Raw genomic sequence first — 26,904 nt, forward strand, 5'->3', positions numbered from 1 at the left:
TAATTCACATAGCGTTTGTATTCTTACACCAGCAGATATCAAACAGGTCTTCAACCAATGCTGTGTGTTTTAGATACACATATAATAAATCTGTTTTGCATTACAACAAAACAGTTATTATGTGTGTGAGAAAACCAATGGGTAGCTTGATGGTAAGTGGCATCCACAATCTATAGATATTAGTGTCAAAAGAAATGTTTACTTCTAACCTAACCTTGAGTACGTTAGTTAATAACAGCTCTTTTTTGAAGAAAGAACGATTACGTTTGCAATGCTGCCTAGATGAATTAAAGCCTCACCTTAATTACATATGTACGAATAAGGAATTTAAATCATGACAGAATCGAATGGTTGCAAAAATACTAGCAGCATTTCTCCATTGAATCGTAATTTTAATGATCTGGAAAAAAATTATCAGCCAACAGTAGAGGCAGTAAGAGGTGCCATACTTTTAATCAAGGTTTCTGTACTTTTTCTCAAAGGCTTAAACAGAAAACAAATAGGATTAAGTGATGAATATTTGGAGTTTGTTCGCTGCAGCTTCACTTTATATTCCAATAAAGTTTATCCTCCCTAGCCCCATAGATATGCGGTGAGATCACCGCAACTATCCACTTCATTCCTGTTATAACCTCTCCAGCTTATCTCATATTCTCGTTAATTCAAGTTTACAAAGCTTGATGCCTTTCATTTTGACTAATAGACAACATTGATTCACCATATTGTATTTTCACTTTATCTGGATTGGTACCACCCATTCAGCAGATATTACTAAACAAGTTGGCAGGGTGAACCCGAGTATAGACATGGCGGAGTCGACTATTAAGTCTTACCACATTAGCAATTGAAGGAATAGTTATTATTTTTACAAAACCAGTTGTAATGCCTGGTAGTTACATGCAGGAAGGTAGCCTATTTAAGCATCTGTCTCATTAATAAGTCCAAACCTAAGGTAATAAAACAACAACAATACTTAAAGAGAAATTTATTATTAACCTATTTACACTCTTCTCATCACATTTCAACACATGAACGCAGCCATATAAAATACTACCTATGTTTCAGTTGCAAATCAGTCACTTAACTATAATATTGTCCTCTGTCGGTGGAGCTAGTGGGGATATTTTTTACATTTTCTAATGTATTCTATACGTAAAGTCATCTTAGTTACAGTTAAAAATATACTTTCAATCCATATGTATTTAAAATATAATATAAATTCGTTTGTAAACGAAATGGCGTATGCACAACTTATGAAACATGTATATATGTTTGACAACAATACGAAAAGTGAAAAATATTCGTATAGCTCCACTGTACTGATTCCTTGGACTGTCAAATTAATTCTAGTTAACACATGTCAAATCTTCTTTTTTTCAATAAGGGGCGTATCTTCTGGAAGGCGACGGACCTCGCATACCCGGCCTGCAAACATAACAAAATTTACATTATGATTTGTTACTATGTAGGCTTTCTTGATCTTGTAAAGAAAATTTATGTAAAATTATCTGCAGTTTCTATTTTTTTAAGTTATATTGTTAAATTATAGTAAAAGGAAATTATATTTAATGATACAGAAAATCATTACTGATTAACTGTGTAATTTTTTATTAATGACCTGATTGAAAAGTTAACAGCAAAGTAAATAAAAAATAGTGATTTATTTTTTTATATTAAAAAGTACAGTTATTGCCAGTTTATTGGGTTTATTATTCGAAATATGAAGGCAAAGCACAACTGTACAAGTTAGGTTAAGTTTGGTGATAATTAATTTGTTTATGGAGGTCACATGGAGGATTTCATGTCAAAAGTGAAAGTTTCAGATATTCATCATGGCTCTGTAATGGCATATTATATATGTATTCAGTTGCTATGGCAAACTAGCTTTTTGCCCATTTTTTCACCATGTATAAACACAGGAAATTCTTAGAAAACTAACTAGTATGTAACTATTAGCTGAATAAATACTATTTTCTTAATACAGTCGTAGTTTTATGTTTACCCTTATCAGTACTTTGGTGATCACTCATAAATTTTTCAGTCTTCAAATAGTAATACTTTCAGTTTAGCTTAAAAGGTACCCATGAGACAGTATAATTATAGTCATGAGACATGGACTGTTCTCCTGATGCCTTGTACATAAGGAATTAATCTCTAACAATGTCAATAATTATTTGGGGCTACCATAAAATGATCATCAAGAGGCAATTTTTTTAGAGATGAGTACTCTAATGCAAAGACAATACTAAATAAATCATAACAATAATGTAGTTATGAAAACCTACCTTCTGTCATCAAATGTGTCTCTGCTAAAGTCTTCATACATTCTGAAATTATAAACAGAGTTCTTAAGTAAAATATATTTACTACTGATAAAGAGTTTATTTATGAAACAAACAAACAAAAAAAATTGATTCTGAGACATTTCTTTAACATACCCTCGTGACATTTGTGGTCCTCGTGGGGGACTTCTCCGGCTGTACATTGCATCATAAGAGGATCTCATAGAACCCATACTGCTTCGCATGGGTGGTAAGTTGGGCATTGGTGGCATGGGCTCCCTGCGCAGAGGTGGCGACACGAAGTCTCCTCGCGCACGCGACGCACCCATGTCTAGTCCCCGGGAAGCTCCGACCGGATAGCGTCGCTCGAACAAATCACGAGGACTCTCACCAAATCGTGCTCTATCATAGTATCCATCATAAGGATCCTGTCATCAACAAAGAAAGGCTTAGCATACAAAAAATCAAGTAAATGTGTCAGCTATTTTAATAAGTATATCAAATGTTTCCGAACGAATCTAATAACGTAGTATGAGTAAAATTTGGGAAGCTAATGTAGCATCATCGAGCCCGCAGCGATCGTATCGGCCGAGGAATAGGAACGCGTGCGGAGTGCCCACACTCGGCATAACTGATGCGACGTGAACCGACGTTACGAGTAAAGTAAAGGAGAGCGCGTTACCCCAAATCCTCCCATCATGCGATCGCGGAGGAACGGCGGCGGCGGCGGTGGGGGGTACGGGTCGCGGCCAAACGCTCGATCGCGGAAACCGTTGCGGTCGGGCCCCAGCGCCTTGGGGCATTCCTTGGACCAGTGCCCGCCGCGTCCGCAGCGGTAGCACTGCTCCGGATCGCCCATGCCCGGCCGCTGGCGGACGCGGCTCGTGGAGAGCTGCACCTTCATGGGCTGCCCGTCCACCATCATACCGTTCAGCTCTTTGATAGCCTCATTCACGTCGCCCGACGCGTCCAAGTGTACGAAGCCGTAGTTACGAACGATATCGCACTCGACGACCGTGCCGAACTTCTGAAACAGCTCGCGGACTTCGGGCGCGCGCGTCTTGTCCGTTAGGTTACCGACGAATATTTTAGTGGTCGGCGTCGACGGCGCCTTTCGGCTCTTGGCCGCTTCTATTTTGATCGCCTGTCCATGAACTATCTCTCCGTTAAGGTTCTGAATGGCTTCGCGTCCGACTTGCTCATTTTCCATGTGTACGAAACCGTAATTTCTGACGATATCGCATTCTACGACCGTACCGAACTTTTCAAACAGCGGTCTGAGATCGGCGTCCGTCGTTTTATCGGAAAGGTTCCCGACGAAGATTTTGAAAGTACCGGCGCCCGGCATTTTAGATTCTGAAACGCATACATAATTTCACGAAATGAGTCAGCAGCGTCCATGCCAAAGTCTTTACTACCGACGGATGGTTGTTAATCGATATCGGAGATAAACAAATATACTTACCTATTTTTGCAACTTATATATCACTAAAAAACACAAACAATGAGAAATTTACACGATATTATCACAGAAAACCTTCTGCGCACAATGCACTTAATAATCAGCTACAAAATGGCGTCCAACTCGGCATTCTAAATTCTATGAAGGCACCTAGCGGAAAGAGGTTACTGAACGTCGAACGGTTTGTCAGATACGGATACACGAATGAAGAATGAATGAATGAAAATGAAAACATTGCACCATAGACAAACGGAAACAATACCAACCATGGTCATTGATTTTTGTATCAACTAATATAAATATAAATTTTGTTAAAATTGAATAATATTAGGCATAATTAAAAACGGCTTCATTTTACCACGTTTCATTTATTAATTTTATAGCATAAAAAATGGTTAGAAATATTCGTAGGCTAATTTATATTCCTCCTTAAACTGAAAACTGGCAACAATAACAATAAAAGTCAAAGACCGACATTTGTCGACTGTCGACACAAAAAATATTAAACTATCACCAAATTTATAGAAATTAATTGGACAATTGTGAACTCGTGATTTTATAGAACATATAATTTTTTCTATATTTACCAGATTTTGCTGTAACCGGTAAGTGTTTTGTATTGTTTGGTTAAATTTATATCAAATGCCGAAATGGATCAAATTTCTTCAATTCTCGGTTATTTATCTTGCGAGTACTAAATACCACGTATGAATTTATTACTAGTATTTCTGACGTTCATAATAATCGCAAATACATAAAAAAATGTTTGTAAAAAACTACAGACGATTCTTATTCGATCTTAATCCATTAATCAATACCTTTATCCCATTTATCTCGATTTTACGATTTTCTAATAATTGAAATAGTATGACTACGACTAAATTGAGTGTTTTTTAAATAACTAACTCATCTTATTTCATGGAAATTATTGCTTTATTGTATTTTTGATACATAGCATTATGTTTTGATTATCTATCAATGATAACTGTCATAATATATATAATTTATCTTTGCTGATAATAACCACAACGATTATTCATAGCTTTTATATCTTTAATCTAAACTAAGACATATATCATTTCTCTACCTAGTGTCTCTAAATTCTAATGACACATGAATACATGAATATAAACCAATAGAAAGGTCCCTTCATTAATAACATTCTGGTCACCAAAAGGATCAGATACCTGAAATAAAAATATATCAGAATCTACATATTATTTTTGCCATGTGTTATACTTGAAAGCAGCTATATTTTTTAAGAATAATTGTTTTTTCAATGATTTCCCCACAATAAGTAAAAGTATTGATAAAGTCTAACTGTTACCTTATTATTTTATCTTTTACTATTTATTGTATTATTCATAACTGAAATTGGTAAATTTTATGTACATATTCATCTAAAATTAGATATCCATAACATATTTGAATTAAAACCTCCTTTTTTTCATACCTTAAATAAGTTCATATGTTATTTAGTATTAACAATCAATAACCAAATATAAATAATTCATATAATTATAGCTCATGGAGATGACTCTATATTCATATCCAGAATATCAGTTACTTGTTTACCAGATTATAACAGTAGAAAATGTTGGTTGTTTCATATAAGATTTGTAATTGCCTTTGATATGATTTGAAATGCATTTTTGTGTAATATTGTTGCTGTTTTAGCATAAATAAATATATTGGAATCGATTTATATAACTGAATAACAGAAGGAGGAAAGGGTAAAAACTGTTTATAATTTTATGCTATTACATTACATTTTTAACTAGTTTGATATATTTTTATAACAATTGTTGATGTATAAAATGAATGTAATTTTTGAGGTTCTCGGAACATTTTGTTTTTAGTTTTTTTTAAAATGAAGAATGTTTATTTAGAATGCTATAACAAGTTAATTCTTTTGTTTTTAGATATACAGTTTCTATTTATGCATGAGAGAAATGTAGCTCTGTCTCTGTTTGACATTGTATGATGAATGACAAGGTTATTATTTGTTTTGTTTTGTTTAATAGTAATATATCATTCATAATAAACACAGTCATGTGACTGATGCCAATTCTCCAGTCACGAGTTGAATAATAATGAAAATCATTAAAAAAGTTCTTATATAGTATTGAATTAAATGATATTTATTTGTTTATTATTAAGATCAGTCGTGATCAGTTTTGAATCAAATCCTCTTTATGTAAGGGATTTGCGAGCAGTGGCCTTATCACCTAAACGTGGATCTCTTCCAGGCAACCATAGGTTTGAGAAAAGAAATAGGTGATAATAAAATAGAATATAGAAGATAGAATATAAATAGACTATATATATCTTATCTTTTACAATCCAAAGGCACTTTGCCGTCTGCCATTGTAATTGGTGCTGTATTTTCCAGTATCATCCCACTGCTGGGCACATCTCATTTTCTATTAAATAAAGAGTGCTGGCTGGCTTGTACTTAAATATGAATGTTAAATATAATAATATTTTCTTATGCATTTTATGAATTATGTAATTTCAAATCAAGTATGAGAAAAGTCAGCTTTGTCTGGATAGGAACCTACTATCATGAGGTCAATCCATTCTATCCAATAGGCTATCTCTTTTCCCCATCCGATCCTCATATTTATCTACCCCAGGGCCGGATTTAGGGGAGAACAACAGGAGCTCCAGAACGAAGGGGCCTCCACAATACTGTGTGTCTGTATGGAAAAAAAAGTCTATAATTAATTCAAAGTATTGTTTCATAACACGTTTTACCTTTTCATTGTTAATTTGTTAAAACAGTGGGTAGTCTGTTTATCTATACTTGTACTATAAATGCGTCTGTCTTTTCGCGAACTGAACCGAATTTGATGAAATCTGGAAAGTCTATGTTCTTCCTTAGACCTAAAAATAAAAACAAATAATTAATTGATTTAATAAATAAACAAGCTTGAAATTCAAGGTAGTACATAACGACCAACCCTTAAATGCGAGCGAAGTTGCGGGAGACAAATACATATACATATATGTATATATATATATATCAGTGTGCCCCACTCGTTTTTATCTTAGGTCTCAAAGATTTAACGGATCAAAAATTAATGTCATACGCTAAATATTATTATGATTGTGATTTTATTGAATAAAGAACTTCCCGCATGCGTGCGTGTTTGAATTTAATGAAAAAGTTATTATTGTAACCTATGTTACTCCTTTTTACATCAACTATCTGCTAGTGAGTCTCGTCATAATCGGTCCAACCGTTCCCGAGATTAGATAAGATTATTTTTATTACTTTTTGTATGTCCGTCTTGCTAGGTTTCATCAATTCATCTTATGTACTTCCGACAAACCGCAATACTTATTTGTGTTTAGGTTTGAGTCATTTAGCCAGTGTTACTACAGGCACGGAACGTAATGTCTTTAAATCCCATGGTTGGTGTCCCATTGGTGACATGAGGAAATATTAGTTACAAATATTACCCGATGGTAATAAAATTATTTTAAAATACAACCTTATTATTATTATAGTTCCAGTTTATACTTGGATCTTATGATAATAAAGTATTCGATGAATTCGTTCAAATATAAAACGGTCACTATTCTGAGGTCCTTTTAAATTTATAATGTATAATTCGCGTTTTGTTATGTAAAAAATCGTATTATTCATATCCTGTATTTCACAGATTCTCATTACGTGCGGGAACGATCAAATTACTCGGAACCCCGACGGCTGAAAATTTAATAAAGTAACATGAATATTATCACATAAACTTCTGTAATAATATTATATTTATTATTTTGAGGTTTTCGATAAATAACTTACATTCGGTAAGAAAAATCTCTTAAGTCACTGCAGAACACGACCGTGAATATACGATATACGACATCGACTATGACAATAACTATACTTACTAATTTACTAATTTACTTATTATACGTGGCTGTTTGTTATTCTTTCTCGTAAAAGAAGCTACTGAACGGATTTTAATGAAACTTTACATAGAGGACCATGTGAGGAAGGTCTTGAGCATGGATGTAGATGGATATAAAGGAAGGGGCACGACCAAAGAAACGATGGATAGATTGTGTGAAAGAAGATATGGTTAGAAAGAATGTTATTTGTGAAATGACGTCCGACAGAGGAGTATGGAAGAAGACATGCTGCGCCGACCCCAAGTAAAATTGAGATATGGAAGAATGATGATGATGATATAAGAATGAGGAGGAGGCTATAATTTATAAATATATTGTGTATAGTTATACATATAAACCCTAAAATGCAAGCGAACTCGCGTGCGAAAACTAGTGCATTATAATAGTATTTTTATGTAAAATACATTTCCCAAATTCTATTCAAGAATTTTATTATCAGTCAACTTAATTAAATAAAAAATATTGATAGAAGTACTGTTAAAAATTACATCCCGGCTTAACCTAAATAGTTACCGTGGGATGTTCTTAATTATGTATTGCGGGAAATAAATCGTTATTTTGGTTGCTCGAGTTTTCCTACGTTGAATGTTCAAAAACTGCCATGAATAAAATTCGCCACGGAATATATGTGGTCATTCTATAAAACTACGGTAACTACACAGACCGGTTGCGTATTGTACGCGTTTACAAAATCAATGTTCTTACGTGAATGATACTTTGCAATTTAGTTATGTGTCTGTATATTTCCTGGACGTCACCACGGCCCCGTATTTAGATCGAACCCGGTCCACTATCTATTGTTCGGTTTACATTGCCGCGTCTCCTCTATAGGCTTATTATCTTACTTGCAAGTGACATCAATGAAAACGCTGTCGTGAAAAGCTCCCGTGACAGTTACGTAGGGGCTAAAATATCGTGATCGGTTAGAGAAAGAGAGGGGTATGTGTGAGTGAGAGGGATACCGTTCGATACGCCCACGTTAAAAGGGCGCCCCGTGCCCCTAGAACCGAGTTTATATAATTTAGAATGTCCTACAGATGTAATTGGCATTCGTCCATGAAATACTTGAATTTTGTCCACGATAAGCTTGAAATTTGCATGGTTACCTAATATTAAGGTTGTAAGTAACCTAGGCATTACCGTGGAACAACTTAGAAGTGGCACACTTATACGGTGCTATACTTAAATATCGTAATATTCCAATATGATTTTCAGTACTAGTTCATGAAAAACATTGCAGGATACAGAGTTGCTCTCCGTCAAATATCACGTTAATTAAACTATGCGTCCAATTAACTGCAGCGGTGATACGGCTGGTAAAACTCGATATATTCATTTAAAAAAAAAATAGTCACGTAAAAATATTGTTTAACCAACGATAACGAACGTGAAATGGCGGCAAACTTTACTAGGTATTTGTGTTATTTGTTACATTTTTGCAAATAATATCCCTTTTTACATTTTCGTCTGTGCGCAATTAATGTTAATATGCTATATGTTATGAATATACCTGCGAAAAAAGATATAGTCTATTTGTCTGTGATTTTGATACCTTATTAATAATGACAGTTAAGACATATGAATCGTATTTAAATTTCCATTTACCATGGAGTAAGTTACGGTCAGGTTTCAGATTGGGCTTTAGTCAGATGAGTTTTCCCTAGATATCATAAAGAAAACTAATCCTTAGGTTTATTTATTGCTTTAGATATGCTTAATACTGCTGTTAATATATTTTTAGGATTCAATAAAAAATACTTCACTTAACTACTTATATCCACCTTAACTGCCAAAGTACCGATGTCAATTTCGCAGACATTCTAAAGACAATTTTTAAGCGAATTAATAGTGAATATTACAAATTAGAGGCGTTTACCAAACATATCGAGACTAATTTAAGAAAGCGCTAGTGGTTATTTTTTATATAATAATGTAGATCAAACTTCTTTTTTTTTATTAAAAACTAATAAAATGACCGAACAAAAGTTCATGCTCATCAATTAATTTATTTCTAATACATTATTACGTCATATATGTGTCCTACGAAATGAGGCGATTTGTTATTATATTTACTTCCCTTTAATGCTGACTAAACATTTACGTTGTGATTTGCCAATTATAACGAATATATTTAAAACGGGATATTTACTACGTTTTGAATTGGTGGTGCTCGATATTTCGAAATTTCTCGTGAACAAGACATTCGTAGATAATGTCGAAAAATTAAATAACTTTTATAATAAAAATAATTATTTTAATTTAAAATCAACATTACTATATTTGTCAACAAAGTTGTTAATTTTACTTTATTCATATAGTGGTCAGAATCGGAATATATATAGAGTTTAAACGCAACTCCATGCCACTTCTACGGTATTCTATTCTGTGTCGAGAGCATTAATGAATCGTTTCGTTCATGACGAATGGCGGTTTCTGTAATAATTCTTATTCTAATTATAAGAAGTGCTGTTATTAATCTTATCGTTCCTAATTTAAAATCAGATTATTTATGGACTTCGACGCCAATATAACACAAAATTCCTTTGATTTTTTTTTGTATATATTTGCTATTCTTTAAGGATACTTGGCACGTGTCCATGTTTCCAATTCTATCCTTGACATTGTTACGGTGTTCACGAGTCGTTGTTGTCATCGTGCAGTGGACTAAGAGATGGTTAACGGTAGATTGAATCGACACGTTTATTTCCACAAATGTGTCGGTTGAAATCAATGCCATAAAATATTCATATTGTAGCGTGTAATGTACACGCATGTTATAACGTATAAATTAGAACAACAAATATACAATCAGTCAGTTTTATTTGAGTATCCAACATGTTTTATTTCGATCTCCAATCCCAACCTTATATGGCGACCCTGCCAGGATATATACGTTATAACATGCATGTACATTACACACTACAATATTTTACAAAGCCCGTAAACAATAATAATAATAACATGGACGTAAAGTAACTTGCTAGTGTGGTTTTTTTAATTATAAGCTGGCTATACAAAGTTGTTAGATCTTTTTTTAGGTTTAACACCAATAATAGAGTACAGTTCGCTTCTTTGTATAAAAGACTAATTGTTTTAAACTAAAATCACGATGAAATAATACCAAAATTTACAAGCACTTACTGCATATATGTGTGTATATCATGGCGATGTGTTAAGAAATCCCTTTTATGTTATACAGTAGGTATATTTTGCGAAACGCCACACGTCTCCTGTGAGATTATTAAGCTCAGCAGCAGTGCAGCGGTTGAATTACTTGCATTCCATGTGATACTGTCTAAGAATGCTTCCTCCGTGTCAGACCATAGAATTCCAGATTTCCAGCCCAACTATATTCTGACCTTATTGCTGGAAGTATTAAAGTAAAATAATCTATGTATGTTACACTGCTGGGTTAAGGCGTCCTGTCCTTTTGGGTGTGTGTTACACAACCATGCTACATTTTCAACCACTCTCATATTAATTGCGTAAGCCGATTTTTGTCCCAGTGATTATAGTACGATAATCGCACATGAAATGTTGCAGAATATTAAAGATTTTTTTTAATCACTACAAAGTTACTGGTTGTATAGAAAACGGCGCTATGACTGTATATATAAAAACAAAAAAAGAGCAATGTAAAATATGTGAACAGACTTTGTCAGTTAACAGTGATATTGAATCAAAACAAAACATGCAATAGGCTCAGAAATTCCTAAACGTTTGTTGAATAAACGCGGAATTTCGCGGGCGATCCACTAGTGTTATTTGAAACACAGTGATGATTGCCCGAATTTGAATCCGTTACCTTCCGTTCAGATTCACACGTTCTTCATCCATATCTGCTTTTGATAGATAAATATATATTTCACATAAAATAGTTGCAAGACCCACGATAAGGATAGTTTGCGAAGATTACAGCTGAAGGGCCTGTATTGATTAGATAGAAACCGAAACTTGTAGATTGTACGTCATCTGACCGATTTCTTTGAATATCAGTCAGTTTGAAGAATCAATTACAAATGATTTGAATGTAATTTATTCAACTTCTTTTGCGTTCATTGTTATTCATATTTAATTTCTTATGAGCACAAAATGAACGAGAAAAAGACATGTTTATTTAGAGGGATATCCCCTCAGCTTGATATTGAAGAGTCAGAAGATCTTAAAACTGATTTTCAGTGGCTAAAGGAAAGGATCCTTGAATTTCCTCATCGCAATTATACTCAGTATTCTCCCATAATTCAAAGTATCTCACTAAATCATTATTATCAGTCCTATACAAACTAATTTTCGTGTTTTGGGAAGACCTAAATGTCGAAGTTACACAGACACTACCAGCGTACATATTGATAATTGTTCCGAAAGATTTGGCGCAAACTTCAATGAATGATGTAAGTGTATAGTTATTGTTTTGATACTTCTAGATACGGAGGCGATCTTTAAAAGTATAATTATATCATTGAGAAAACACTCCAAGAACTCTCTAAGTACAATTTAATAGACCTAAACATCAATAAGCTATCGAGGAATAATTTCGTGGAGCATTCCACGGCGTCTTACCCTCTGCTATTGTGCGGTGTGGTGGGGAGGGGGGGTGTCGACGTCAGGCCCATTGATCGCTTTGACGTCACCGCTGCAGGAAGTACGCCTCGCCCGGGACACAGGTTTCGGATAAAGTATATACGTAGTTCTCATGACATGACATTAAATTCTATATCGTTTGTTCTTTGCAACTTTTCTCATACATATTATCGGTTATGTGTGTAAGTTTAATTTTATATTCAGTTGTCAATTTATTGCTTTAGTACTAAGAGCTTACGATTTGATAAAGGAAATTTGAAAACTGATTTTCTTACTCTGACTGTACATGGACTAAATAAGTTTGCTCCCAAAAAAATGTTTTTATTTAATTACGTGTATACCTCTATAGTTTCTAAAACGCTGATTAAAGTCAGATTTGTTAATGTGACTAAACTCTGTACGGTCATTGGTCGCCTATCGCGTCATTGGCTACCATAGACCAATGATCATTCAGAATAATCAAACTGATATTGTTCGAGGTTTTAGTAGAAGATGAGTCGATCCATATTCTTTATTAAAATAAAAATTAATATGTATATACATTGTTACAATTCTCTTACAAAACATTGAATAAAGGTTTCAATGAAAAGTAACGGTAATTAAAAATGTTGTTTCGTAAACAATAAATTATTCGTTATGTGTATTCTACTTTCAGGACGGCAATAAAATCAAACGCGCCACTGAAGATTGGGACGCTTAAAACGTCCCTCAACCCATTTTAGATTTACAATGTTCTCTTAACGTTTTATATACACACTCTATAAAGGTTTTATATATGCTCAAGTGAATGTGACGTTAAGTAGTAGCGAGTTTAACACAAGAAATAGCATAAACTGAACTTCAATACTAAAATAAGATTAAGTAAAATGAATGGCTTACGTGACCTCAATCATGACCAACTCCAATTGTCACCATCGTCCGTCCAATGTCACCAATGACAAGCCAATGTCACGTTACTTCTGAATTAGTTTTCGTCGAGTGGTTAATGGCGATTCATAAAATTCCTTACATATACATGAGAACTTCTTACAGTAATTTTTTAATATACAACAACAACGGCCTGTAAATTTTCCCACTTCTGGGCTAAGGCCTCCTCTCCCTTTTCAGGAGAAGATTTGGAACATATTCCACCGCGCTGTTCCAATGCGGTTTGATGGAATACACATGTGGCAGAATTTCTATGAAAATAGACACATGAAAATTTCCTAGCGATATTATCCTTCACCGCCGCGCACGAGATGAATTATGAACACAAATTAAGCACATGAATATGGTGTAATTATCACTGGGCCATCTTGTTCTTTAATACGCTTTAATGTAAAAATGACGCTAATGCTGAGCATAGAATATGTATTGATTGAAATTATATCACCCCTCTTCATTGCCGGTTGACGGATAGACACGTGTGATCATTTCATTCGACACATGCATGCTTTCATCGCGATGTTTATAAATACAAATTAAGCAATCCCAAATCCGGTGCTTTCCCGGATATGACCCCACGCGGTTCAAGGTCAACAACGTTAAGAGGTTAATTAGATTATGATTCGTGTGGTCTATCCCATACTACCCTACCTCAGCTTCATAAAGCTTCAAAATATTCTAACTAAGGATTTATATTCTGTTGTTGAAAAAATCGGACGGAACGGTCTATATAATGGGACCAAATAGCCGCTATCATTTTTTAACCCTGTTTTTAGAAAGAGATAGCAATGAATTAGTTAAAAAATCTTGTACGATAGAGTTCGCATCGATGTTCTTACTTTACGATCGAGATTAATCAACTTCATTTATAATTAGTAGCTCGAAGGTAGACGAACAAATGTGAATCCGTTGGTACACTACAATGTGTATATATTTGTGTACCTATCTTATTATTTGGTGTAGTAAAAGTATTTGCGTAGTTTTACGACTATGCGCACAATTATGCTTAGTGGTTGACTTCCAAGTAAGATATATTAATTTAAATAATTGTATTTAACTAACATAACTTTGTATTTTTTAAATGTGAAAAAAAAGTAATTACTGAGTTTCTTGCCGGTTTTTCTCGGTAGTAAAGGTTGGTAATCTACTTTCCGAACCGGTGGTGGCTTCACTTAATTGTAAAATGACAATTCAAGAGTGCTTGTAAAAGCCTACTTGAATAAAGTTTATTTTGATTTGATTTTATTTAATTTGATTCGGTACATTTTGTCACGCAATCGTCATATATTATACAACCAAGCAGCAATACTGAGCATTGCTGTGTCCCGGTAGTCCTTTAGTGGTTATGACCCTTGTACTTATAGTTACAATAGCTTACTTGCTACCTACAACCAAGCTCAGTATTTATATAGTTGATGTGATCAGCCGTGTGCACTAACCCTTACTCCGATAACCGATTACTCGAACGTTCAAAGATAATTGAATCAAACTGCCGTCCTGTGAGCGCGAAATTTTAATATGATATCATGAACTCGTTGGATTTTGATAGCTCCGATGGCTTGCGAATGATAAACTAATTAAAAACGCACCATGCGCATGCGTACCATGGTTAAACTATACCAATGCCAATTAAAGCAATAGCTTTATTTACTTTATATGGAATAGTTTGGTGGACGAGCATATGGGCCACCTGATGGTAAGTGGTCACCATCACCCATAGACAATGACGCTGTAAGAAATAATAATTATTCCTTACATCGTCAATGCGCCACCAACCTTGGGAACTAAGATGCCATGTCCGTTGTGCCTGTAGTTTGATTCACTCACCCATCAAACCGGAACACAACCATACTGTGTACTGTTGTTTAGCGGTAAAAGATCTGATGAGTGGGTGGTATCTACCCAGACGAGCTTGCACAAAGCCCTACCACCAAGTAATAGTTATACATAATTTATCTCTGTAACGCCTTTTATAAATACTACTATCAATCGCCGCAGATATTATAATGGACTAGTGTGAGCGCAGATATAGATTCGCTATTCCCGCTCTCTTATAGTTCGATGGGATGGCAATTCGATTGAACGAGAGAGATTAGACGCAGGACCAATAACTTTTCATGTGTTCCGAGGCGCGAGAGTGTTACGCTACTATTTTCCTGGCTACTGACTTTTGTCAAATAAATTCGACTGCTTTCCACTAGTCTGCGCCAATTTAACCCAGGTCCTTAAGATATTCAAGGTTCAATCATAGGGTTACTCAAGTCGTTAAACAGCAATTACCTTCGTATATGTATTGTAAGAATAGACTTATAAAGTAATAAGATTGGATAGGTGATACGACAAAGTAAAATAAAAAGTTCTATAATATGTAGAGTATATGTGTACAGTAAAAGTGCTTTCTTTTAACAATTAACTCTGATACAGATTTTTCTTTAGAAATGATTTCATTAATTTCTTTTCAAATATTAATAATAAACGTTTTGCCAGCATTCGCGTCGAAAGCAATTAATATTTTATACTATACATAGTGATCGGTAAATTAATTCGCCAGCTTCGTGTGTCTTTTTTGCTAGATTAGTCTGCAAGTCATTGTACTCGCGCTCCATAATATAACCTACGTCAGGCTAGGCTATTTGATTAGCCGCATTTGTTTTCATTTGCTCAGGTGGATATAAAGAGTAAAAAACTCCATTATATAACATTGGTGTACACGTTTTTTTATTTTAGTTAGGTACACAAGTAAAAGACCCATATTTAAACCTATTTACTTAACAACTAAAATTGTCCCGGGGTCTAAGGTATGATACATGTTCTCGTACAGTTTATTGTTGTTTCGTAATGGAATAAATAAAGTAGTGAGTATCTGGGTGACATATTAATATTATAAATGCATTTATGATCAATTAGTTTTGTAAAAACTGTTGTTTATCTTCCACCATACATAATAAGTGTTTCAACCTTGAGACCATGAAAAATAGTAAATTGTTCACATCTGATCTTTCTCACGACCACGTAACTGTTTAAATAATATATTTGACAGTCAGGTTTATTTTAAATCAATAAACCGAAATTGAAGGCTATGTTGGAAAATTAATATGGATAATGTTAAAAGGAAATTTCTTAAAAGTCTTCTGATTAATGTATAATAATTACTAGAATCAAAATAGAGCACGTGCCGAACATTTTATATATAATAGTTACACATACACAATTGCATTTTATACATATGTATAATTAAACTTTTCAACTATGAAACAAAATCGGTTGATCAACAGTTGAGATAAATGTACAGAAATATTTTTTTGTTAGTTAATGTTGTTAGTTTTTTGATTAGATTATTTATATATAGATTTTTCAGTAAAGGTTTTGTTTCATGTCTATATTGAACATATTACTGTATAATAACTTAAATGTTTTGCTTATAGTTTCATGATAGAACGTAGGTATAATTATATAATATGCTATGCAGTATGGTAATATGAATATACCTTTTAAGGGATTACAGCTTATGTAAACGTATATTGAGAGAAAATTATTGTTGAAGTCGCTACTTCTGACGCTGTTAACACTCATGTATTTAATAAAAACAGCATATTAATTGTAAATACATAAATAGTAACGTTTTGTTTTTTTATATTAAGTTTTTCCTTTTTTTTATTCATAAGATCGTATTATTTATGCTATGAAACAACGATTCAACGAAGCAACGATTTTAAGTAATGTTTAAGTGAAACTTTTTTGATACCAAAATTTTCCGCTTCAAGTTCAAGTAAGAATTAAAATTATCTCAACGAAAGCCATTACGTGAAAAAATCTTATTGAACGTCCATAGTTTAAAATGGCTACGCTCATGTAGCGATTTCGTAGCACCTGCTACGAAAGTGACTTTACCCAGCGTACTTGATCGATATATCGTTGAGTTTGCTGTAATAGTTGTGTGATATAATCTAAATGAACTCAAAATATACATTACATATAAATATATTTATATTTTACAATCATATACCGTTAATTTTTACTAACTATGCAGATTTTTATTCTAAATTTTATTAATCGAAAACAAATACATTTAAGCTATATAACGATGCCGGTAATTGTCAAACAAAAGGATTAATATTTTTATATTGTCATTATACATTTAATAATAATATGTACCTACACTATTTCGATGAAATTAGACACATGCAGGTTTCCTCAAGATGTTTTCCTTCACCGCCGAGCATGAGATGAATTATAAACACAAATTAAGCCCATATATATAATGGTGCTTGCCTGGGTTTGAACCTGGGTTTGTATAATTTCATTGAAATTCTGCCACATGTGCATTCCACCAACCCGCATTGGAACAGCGTGGTGGAATATGTTCCAAGCCCTCTACTTAATGGAATAGGAGGCCTTAGCTCAGCAGTGGGTAATTCACAGGCTGTTACTTTGCTTTACTTTACTACCTACACTATTACGAATAGATATCATTATTGGAGTTATTATTTGTTATTCAATATTGAGAGAATTCATCGTTTTTCATCAGTGTGTCGTTCATTATTTTGTCAAATAAAGGCTTTATATATTTTCTTATTATTTGTGTGTGACAGAAAACAAAGGCCCATTCGTTCATTGTCTACAAATATAACGTTTTATGATGTTTATCGCTGACAAATATATAACATATCCCAGATATACTATACATATATATTATATATGTACGTATTATTATTGAACGTCCATCGTCCTTTGATAGGCGGCATGTTATGTCACAAAAACATTTTTTTAATTTAATAGATGGTGTTTATAGATGTTTAAATCACGCTATAATTGAACTAAGTTATTTCTAAGTATATCCTCATTCGGATTGAGCATTCAATTTTATTTACGTTTTATGATATCGGTACACAATTTGTGTAATGATATCCTTTGCTAATAAACTAATGTTTGCCATCGTAAGGAATGGCTAATATACTGTTACAGAGCCAATGTCTGTTTATGATAACTTACCATCAGGTGGCCCATTTATTCGTGCGCATACCGATAATACATATAAGCTCGTTGGTTTAGTGGCCTGCTCTAAAATGCTGTAGACCTGATCCTGAGGTCCTATGTTCAAACTCCAAGCCGGCCATATAATAAGTTTTTTTTAACGGCAAATTGGATGGATAAGAGTCGAGATGGCCCCGTTAGTACGCGTGCATCTTAACCGATGATTGCTGGTTCAAACCCAGGCAAGCACCGTTGTTTCATATGCTTAATTTGTCTTTATAATTCATCTCGTGCTCAGCGGTGAAGGAAAACATCGTGAGGAAACCTGCATGTGACAAATGTCATAGAAATTCTGCCACATGTGTATTCCACCAACCCGCATTAGAACAGCATGGTGGAATATGTTCCAAAGCTTCTCCTCAAAGGGAGAGGAGGCCTTTAGCCTAGCAGTGGGATTTAACAGGCTGTTGTTGTTGTTGTTGAGTGTCCACTCCCGTGCTTCGAAAAGCACTTTAAAATGTCGGTCTGAAATCTATCCGGTCGGGTCTGATTTTTCATCCTATCAAATTATGAGAGTGGGGATTGATGTTCAGCATTGTATTTCCTCCGTAAATGGCTGGTTTCCCTCGAGATCGGCCTCCGTGGCCTAAATCGGTCAGGATGGAATCATTATATAAATAAAACAAATAAGTGGCTTTTCTCGGTAGTCTACTTTGTAAACGGTTAGTATCTTTACACGTAACATCTTATACTTGACTATTCGTAAGTGCCCGAATTAAGTGTTTTTTGATGCTGCATTAAAGACACGAATTGTTATTTATTTATTCTTTCATTCGATGTAAAATTTGTAAATAAAGATGACCAAATCGAAAAGGCTAATTATGAAGTATTTGTTTTTTAGTACGTAATAATAACCATGAATATAACAAAGTTGTTTATTGTACATACGCTTTACCAAAATTTATATTTTTTGTGAGTGTGAAGTTAGTCAGAACTCATAAGTTCTTTCGGTCCTAAAATTTTTTAAGTAAATGACATAAATCTGTTAATATGCGACGATGTTATCGTTTTAATAATAACGTATTATTATTATCAAAGTAAACTATAATGACATACCTACCCACATATTTAAATTCTATGATGACATCACGTAACATATCTGCACTTGACTTAGTCTTTGTTAAGACTCGGAATGGGGTTAGTTTTTCGCGCAGCCCGCGGCGCAGGCACCGCGGCAGTCCGCCCGCGCCACCCGGGCTGATCGTACGTGAAAACTGTATATTTTTTATATTTAAATATCCGGATCGCATTTTACGTGTTATCGGTGACAATATTCAAAATAGTGATCATACATTAGTGGCTGTGCCTTTTGAGAATCTACGAACAGTGGTAAGTTGGCGGTTTTATTGCGAGATGTCGCAATTCGTCGCTAGATGGCGCTGTTTCGCCGCGTCCGTATTGCAGTCGTAATGGTTATGTGGGCACTTTTTTTAAGGAAATATTGTATTTATCATATAAAAATAAATTGTATTATATAAATATAGCTACTCTATAAAAGTTTGTTCTACGAATTTATAAGATATTTTGTATACATTTTGAAATTTATTCGCTCGCATGTAAAAACTGCCCTTACCGACTTAACCTTTAAATCGATAGGTTTTTAACAAAGCCCATTTAATAATCGGTATATTAACATTGAACTGTACATGTAAGCCAATTAGATAATAGTTTAACGTGTATGAATAGCGTAACGTGTTTATGTTCAAGTAAATAACTTCTCTATAAATAGATTTAAAAAAACCTCAACTGTATTTACGGCCAGTATTATAACATAGAGATTGTTTATTTTCAAAATTTATTTAATAAGTCTTTATGTAATTAACAAAGGAATGCGGTCAGGAGAATCGGTAATTTATTATTGTATCGTACTCATCCTCCGAACCGCTCATAGCGGCGGAATGATGTCCAACTCTTCTCATTCCTTATGGAGTGAGTATTGTAACCTAGCATTGCGATATGTGAAGGCTATTTATAGATTTGTAATAAAATAACAGCAAAATCTTATTTGGAGTATGACATGTTTTATAATGAAATTATTAATATAAATTTCCACTATATATCAAATTATATAAAGCTTTTATATTAAATATTTTTTTCAAAAATATTTTTCTATACTTAGTCGTAGATTTTTTTCGCAAGATTCGTCTAAGAGATTGTTAACAGCATCTATTAGTTAAGCAAGCACCTTGACCAAGCTTGTGGTAGTGTGAACTCAGGTAGAGTTCACACTACCATACTACCATCCAGTATAAGGATTCCCAGGGGTAGGCGCCAGGTAGGCGGTTGGTGAATCAAAAAAAAATCAAATCAATTTTATTCAAGTAAACTTCACAAAGAAGCGTTTTTGAATCGTAATTAAATACTACCACCGCTTAGGAAAGCAGCCTCAACCGAGAATAAACGGCAAGAAACTCGCATAGTTACAACAACGACAATTAATTAAGTCTTAATAATCTTTTTAAATCCCTATATATATATGATGTTATTTTCTCCATAGAGGTACCCGTGCAGGTCAGATGTAAGCCCGTATGTTCCAAAATATCTAACCGCCAAACATCAATATGTCAACATAGTTTGAATGTGTTAGCTATTGTAATTATAGTCACAAAGGATTTAACTTCATTGATCCTTGAGTTGGAGGCGCATTTTTGTGAAATATTTTGACAGTTTCAGTGTCCATGAGTGAAGGTGAACCTTCCCGGTAGGTGATCCGTTATAGCGTTCTTGAATACCTTAAAATGTGAATATTCTCATGGATGTCAGACACGCTGAATGTGTTGTGATATCATTTGATTTGTAGTAATTATGTCGTAGAATAGAATTTGAGATAGAATTAGTAATGTATTCCAGGTAATGCGGAATTGTAAAACTAAGGTAACTTAGTAACTGATATTAGCTAGCAATTATCGTTATTTTTCAATTTTTATTTAACAAATTTACATAATTTTCTGTCGATTAGCAAACGCAGGCTCTATAATCTTTGAATGATTATGTAAGACCTAAATTGTACGCATTTTTATGAAATACTTACTATTACCATAAATTAATGAATGTCATTGTCAATATTGTTTAATTTTATACAGTTTTAATTGTTAAAAATTTCACTTTTTAGATAAAATCCAGTAGTGCGTTTCTTGTCGTTTCCTCTCGGTAGGATCAACATTTCGAATTGGCGGAAACTTCACTTGAAATAGTTTCAAAAATGCTTAAATAAATTATATTTTTATTTACTTCAGTTAATTATGTATACTTTTATTACACGAAATATTATATAATATATTTTCCAGGAGTACTATCATTTTGCCGAAATCAGTGTGACCATGAAAAAAAATCGAAACTTGGCAGGGCTCAGATTTCTATGACGTAAACGTAACTACTCTGCGTAAGACGATTATTCTGTAACAGTTTTCTTGCTATCAATAGGCAGTACTAATGTTATATTACCTTTTACATTCATTTGTAAAGAAATTAAAGCAAAGTAAAATACGTGAAATCATAATAGTATATACACAAGTTTGCTTGAAAGAAGTCGTTATTTTTCAATTGGTTTGCAGTAAAGCTACTCGTTTGGTATTTGGTGACAAGAAATTCAGAAGAGTCTTTTTTAATTGTATGAAGTTTATAATCTTGTTAAAGAATTATGAAAGATCATTGTTGTCGCGTAGCGCGTAGCGTTTGTCTACGATATGACGTTTCCTTGTTTTTGAATGTTTGACTCAATAATTTTGTCTAGATCATATATTTGAAACGATGATAATTAATAGGTCCCGGATTAACAAATTTATCCTACTACGGTACCGCCGTAATTGTATTAATCTCGTGGAATATACGACGAAAATTTATCGTATGCCATCGTAATTGGTATGTATAATCTGTCATAACATGAACGAAAGTTTGATAAATTATAATTGTCATCGTGTTAAGAATTATTCAATTTCAAATTAAAGATAATTTATTCCTTTGTACGAAGTTATTTTTACCCAAAATGAAGTTCAAATTAAAATGAGACATGTCTCTTAATTTTCTCCGCTCCGCGATCAGACATGTTCCAACGTGTTTGAAATGATGTCATTAATTCGACAAAGGTATTAAGAGCAAGGATAAATGCCGCCTCCAAAGGGTTTTAGTAAACATCGCCCGTCAGGAAATTGCTCCAGCCACTCGCTTGTAATGGAGTTTGCATATACGCTTCCATACTCCTTGCTGTATCAGCTTTTGTTTTTTTTATCAATAAAAAATATTGAAATTTCTTACAAAATATAAGTGTTTTCCTTGTTCAGCTGTTTTATGTATTCCTTTTTTAATAATAAATATGAAATATCTGAATTGTTGTGTTGGTTTCCATTAAAGCAATATCAAGTTTGTATCAGTAGTTATCTAATAGTTTCAATAAAATTGTAATCTTATAGTAACCTTACTGGAAATAGCTCTTAACTTACAATACTTATATTAAGAGAGGTCACTCACTAATCAAAATATATGTTCTACCACTCTAAGCGTGAAAAACACCGATCGATTAAAATTATATCAAATGAAAAAACTATAAAAATAATAAACCTGTGCTAAACCACAGAAATACTTAATCAGTTATATAGAAAATAAAAAGGGTTAATTTTCCATTTGAATTTGCAATAAACATACAAACTCTGGTGGTGTCTGGTTCGTTGAATAAGGAAAAGTTAAATTGCCGCTATAACCTTCGCTTATATTTAATGAAATGAAATGTACGCGTCTGAATCGAAGCCACATTAATTATGAATTTATTCCCTCAGATTGCAGTTGTTTTTCTAATTAGAGCTAGAAATACGAGCCGATAGATCTGAATTTCACATTTCCCTTTTGTTTTTCAAGCGAGACAAGTTTTTTTTTTTAATTTAAATTCCCTGTGACATTTCTTTTACGTTTCTCTTCTAAATGAGAAGTTGGTAACTATTCTTTTTTTGAAAATATGGAAAATATGATTGAGATGTCTGATATTGATTGATAGCGATGAAGCGATGACGTAATACTTTTTTTTTAATAAATAAATATTGGACAACATCGCATACATTACTCTGATCCCAATGTAAGTAGCTAAAGCATTTGTGTTATGGAAAATAACGCCAAGACAGCATAGGAAACCAATGAATTTTCTACATCGACTCGGCCGGGAATCAAAACCGGGACCTCGGAGTGGCGTACCATGAAAACCGGTGAACACACTCTCAACTACGGAGGTCGTCAATTTTGGATGTCGATTAAGGACGGGACTTGTTATCGGAGACGAAAACACTCCGATCTTTATCACCATAATCAAATACATATTTCCGAACAATGTTCATTGTTACAGCCAAGCTTTCCTCCAAGAAACTTCACCTAACACTTTATTATTCCTATGCTGGGATGCGACTTTCAGCGACTTTCAATATGTGGAACATTTACCTTGCGAATCTTACTAAGCTTCTTTCAATTCTTCTTATTCAAAAGCCTCTCTAACGATTTTCCTGACGGAATACTTGGCACCGATACTCTATAACTTAAAGTTCAGATTATATTACAAAGATGATTAATTGTGGATGATGAGTAATGAAGGCTACGTTCAACGACATATCTTAATTAAAGATTAATAATGGATTATTTTTATTATTTATATTAGATTAGATGTCGCCCGCGAGTTCCTTCGCGTTATATGGGTTTGTTTTCACATGTTAGGCAATGAAAAGTAGCCTTTGTCCTTTCTTGGAGCTCAAGTTTGCTTAATACCAAATTTCATTAAATTAGGTTTAGTGGTTTTTTAGTGCAAGAGCGACTAGCAAACAGACAGCGTTACTTTCACATTTATAATATTAGTAAATATTGTTTTATATTGTAATATAATTTGTCAATAATTCATAAGATGAGTTTTGTAACATCATAATGTTGTCTTAAATTTTCGCGATTATAACACATTTAAATAAAACTAGTTATAACGGATTTGAATTGCGTATATTAATTATTTTTGACATACCGACGTTTCGAGCACTTTACAGCATTCGTGGTCACGGGTAGACTGAGTCTACCTTAATATACGCGATTCAAATCCGTTATAACTAGTTTTATTTAAATTTATAACATCAATCAGTAATAGTGCTGTATAATACTAAAGAATCCGGAATTTATGACTATCGATTTCGTTGATATCCACGTGACCGATTTCTGTTCGCTGCGGTGCTTATTCTCAAGGGAGGCTATTCAACTCCGCAGGATATATTATAATGTTAAAATGTACACGCAAACAAAACTGGCTACCTTACTATTTTATTCCGTTAGTTTGGCCAATACTACTAGAAAGAGTTCAAGCATGAGTAGGGTTTTCCGAGATCTTCTACTGAGAATTATACGACGATAAAAATCTGTAATTTGATAGATTAGTACATAAGTTGTTACGTACTGTATAAAAATATTCGAGTTAAAAATATAATTTTGATTTATTTGATGGTAACTCAGTGTCTCATTATCCGTTATTCCAGTTAAGATTGTCGTCATTATAGCAATAGAATTTCTATGTTATATCGCTTTCAATTGTATTGCAGAGCTTAGGGTGTATACGTGGTTCATTAGATCGTAGCGCTAATAGTTAGTCGTTATTTCTTTAGAACTGCTATAGATCTGCTCAGTTACAAAGACGTGCACCTTAAGGTTAAAATAAAGGCGTACATTAATAAATATAACTCAATGTGTATGTTTTTTACTGTTTTTATTCTTACTCTAGTACATACACATGCACATACATACATCTATATACACACATCTAAAGCAAATTGTAATCACGAAAGTCAATCCAAACATCATCACCCTTTGTCAAGTCAATTTCACTAAATTTTATGTCTAATAAATTATTAAGCACTCACTAAAATATGCGGTTCTTAGTAAATATATTAAGTATCAAAATAATTAGATTCTTTAACCCCTTAATGATGTCAGAAAACGAATACAAACACACCGAACAGTATCCAGTATTGTTGTGTTTCGGTTTCGAAGGTTTAGCCAGCGTAATAATTAATATTTCTTACAGTACCACAGTCTATGGGCGGTGGTGACCACTAACCAACATGCGGCCCATTTGCTCGTCCGCCTACATATTCCAACAAAAACTTATAATGTCATAATTAGTTGATATAATAAATCTGGATATCAAAACGTGTTCCATTGTATCGCTAATGATGGGTTTCGATCGATATGTCTTTGTATACCTTATCGTTGTTGAACTTTGTATTAATTATTTGGCCTTCATATTGTATTGGTTTTCTATTGAACCTCAAACAACCGGCCCGCGCAGACCAGTTTTTAGAAAATTCTTAACTCATACTTATTATCAAAAGTACTCTTTGCGATTACAATCGATAATGTCTTTAAAATTCTCAGTGCGTTCCTGAATTAAGAAACGTTCCCTCAACGTGTCACCTCTGTTTTTTTGATTTATGTCTGGTTACAATATTCAACGAAATGTTATAGTTCATTAGTGACCAATCGTTACAATTAGGATTAAAGAGTCGTTAATATCGTCCTTACAAGTTTTAGGATCATCATTATCATCATTACATAGTATGAAACAAAGTCTCTCTTACTGTTGTCTGCCACTATGTATGGTTAGATCTTTAAAATTATGCAATGGATTTTGATGCAGTTTTTTAATAGATAGAATATATGGACAATAAAGAAAAGAAACACCGTTAATTTTTTTTTACGGTATAGGTTGGCGGACGAGCATATGGGCCACCTGATAGTAAGTGGTCATCATCACCCATAGACAATGACGCTGTAAGAAATATTAACTATTCCTTACATCGTCAATGTGCCACCAACCTTGGGAACTAAGATGTTATGGCCCCTGTCCCTGTAGTTACACTGGCTCACTTTTTATGGCTCAATTTTTTAAGTTTCTAATGTGATGTCGTAAATAAACAAACTCTAGTATATTTAGTGTCAGCATTGCACCAGTGCGAAAATGGAGCGGGTCGCTAGTATATTTATCTTCAAGGGTAGATTTTTAGTTTCGCTATCCATAACAATCCCTTTTTTGAATACTGTAAGCGGACATAAATAAAATTACTATAAGTATGTTTTACTGCTAGTAGAAGTAATTGATTCTGGATTGATCTTGTAAATGTGGCACTGCGACAATCCTACTGGGATCAAAGCCAAACTGATTCTATGCAGGCGATGCCGCAAAATGCAGCTTGTGAATTAATATTATTATTTCTATCGACAGGTAAAGATCAGCTCTTGGAGTTACTTGGTAAGTTTTTCTACCTTTTTTTTTATTCGTTGTTGAATCTATTGTGAAGTTTTTATTATTATTTAAGAGTGTATTACTTTTCATTTAATTAAACAGTACTGTAAATACATGAAGTGTATCACACTGCACTGATCCGTCTACTTTTGATTACATTGTTTTTGTGAATATGCCTAAGGTGTTTCAAATAAATAAATAATAATAAAAAATTGGTAAGTAGTTAAAATTTTGATATATTGAACAAGCTTTAATAATTTATGGTATAACATTTAAGTAGTTACTAGACTATGGAATGAAAAGGTGCTGTAATTAATACATCATAATTTATTCAGAATCATCAATGTAATCATTATTAAGTAAATAAAACTTTTATTTAATTAAATGCACTTTAATTGAAAAATCGTTATTTTTTTAACACTCTGCAATGAATATGATATTATTAAAATAAG

The 26,904-nt window shown here is 33.4% G+C and overlaps 2 protein-coding genes across 5 annotated transcripts in view; one reads left to right on the forward strand and one right to left on the reverse strand.

Moving 5' to 3' along the window:
* Positions 1-969: 969 nt before the first annotated feature.
* On the reverse strand, positions 970-3,943 carry LOC124536979 (RNA-binding protein lark). The gene is made up of 5 exons (XM_047113672.1): positions 3,748-3,943; positions 2,965-3,638; positions 2,439-2,710; positions 2,286-2,327; positions 970-1,425 (listed from the first exon to the last, which is right to left on the reverse strand). The coding sequence occupies exons 2-5, from the start codon at positions 3,628-3,630 to the stop codon at positions 1,377-1,379; spliced, it is 1,029 nt and encodes a 342-aa protein (XP_046969628.1). The 5' UTR covers positions 3,631-3,638; positions 3,748-3,943; the 3' UTR covers positions 970-1,376.
* A 245-nt stretch (positions 3,944-4,188) lies between these two features.
* Positions 4,189-26,904, forward strand: part of LOC124536978 (stress-activated protein kinase JNK) — a 113,605-nt gene continuing 90,889 nt past the window's right edge. For 3 of the 4 annotated variants that reach the window (XM_047113669.1, XM_047113671.1, XM_047113668.1), the window contains exons 1-2: positions 4,189-4,349; positions 26,432-26,458. The gene's annotated coding sequence lies outside the window, so the exon portion shown is untranslated. Of the gene's footprint in view, positions 4,350-19,384; positions 19,531-26,431; positions 26,459-26,904 lie in introns of those variants that run through there. The other variant, XM_047113670.1, reaches the window with a different exon arrangement.

Source organism: Vanessa cardui, chromosome 17, assembly GCF_905220365.1.
Source record: "Vanessa cardui chromosome 17, ilVanCard2.1, whole genome shotgun sequence".
In the NCBI taxonomy this organism is placed as follows: Eukaryota; Metazoa; Arthropoda; class Insecta; order Lepidoptera; family Nymphalidae; genus Vanessa; species Vanessa cardui.

Excerpts from the sequence above, each read along its gene's own strand:
- LOC124536979 (XM_047113672.1), bottom strand. The coding sequence starts at position 3,630 with ATGCCGGGCGCCGGTACTTTCAAAATCTTCGTCGGGAACCTTTCCGAT. Across the intron at positions 2,711-2,964 it reads GCATGATGGGAGGATTTGGG|GATCCTTATGATGGATACTA; the intron begins GTAACGCGCTCT and ends TGTTGATGACAG. Across the intron at positions 1,426-2,285 it reads GACACATTTGATGACAGAAG|GCCGGGTATGCGAGGTCCGT; the intron begins GTAGGTTTTCAT and ends TTATGTTTGCAG.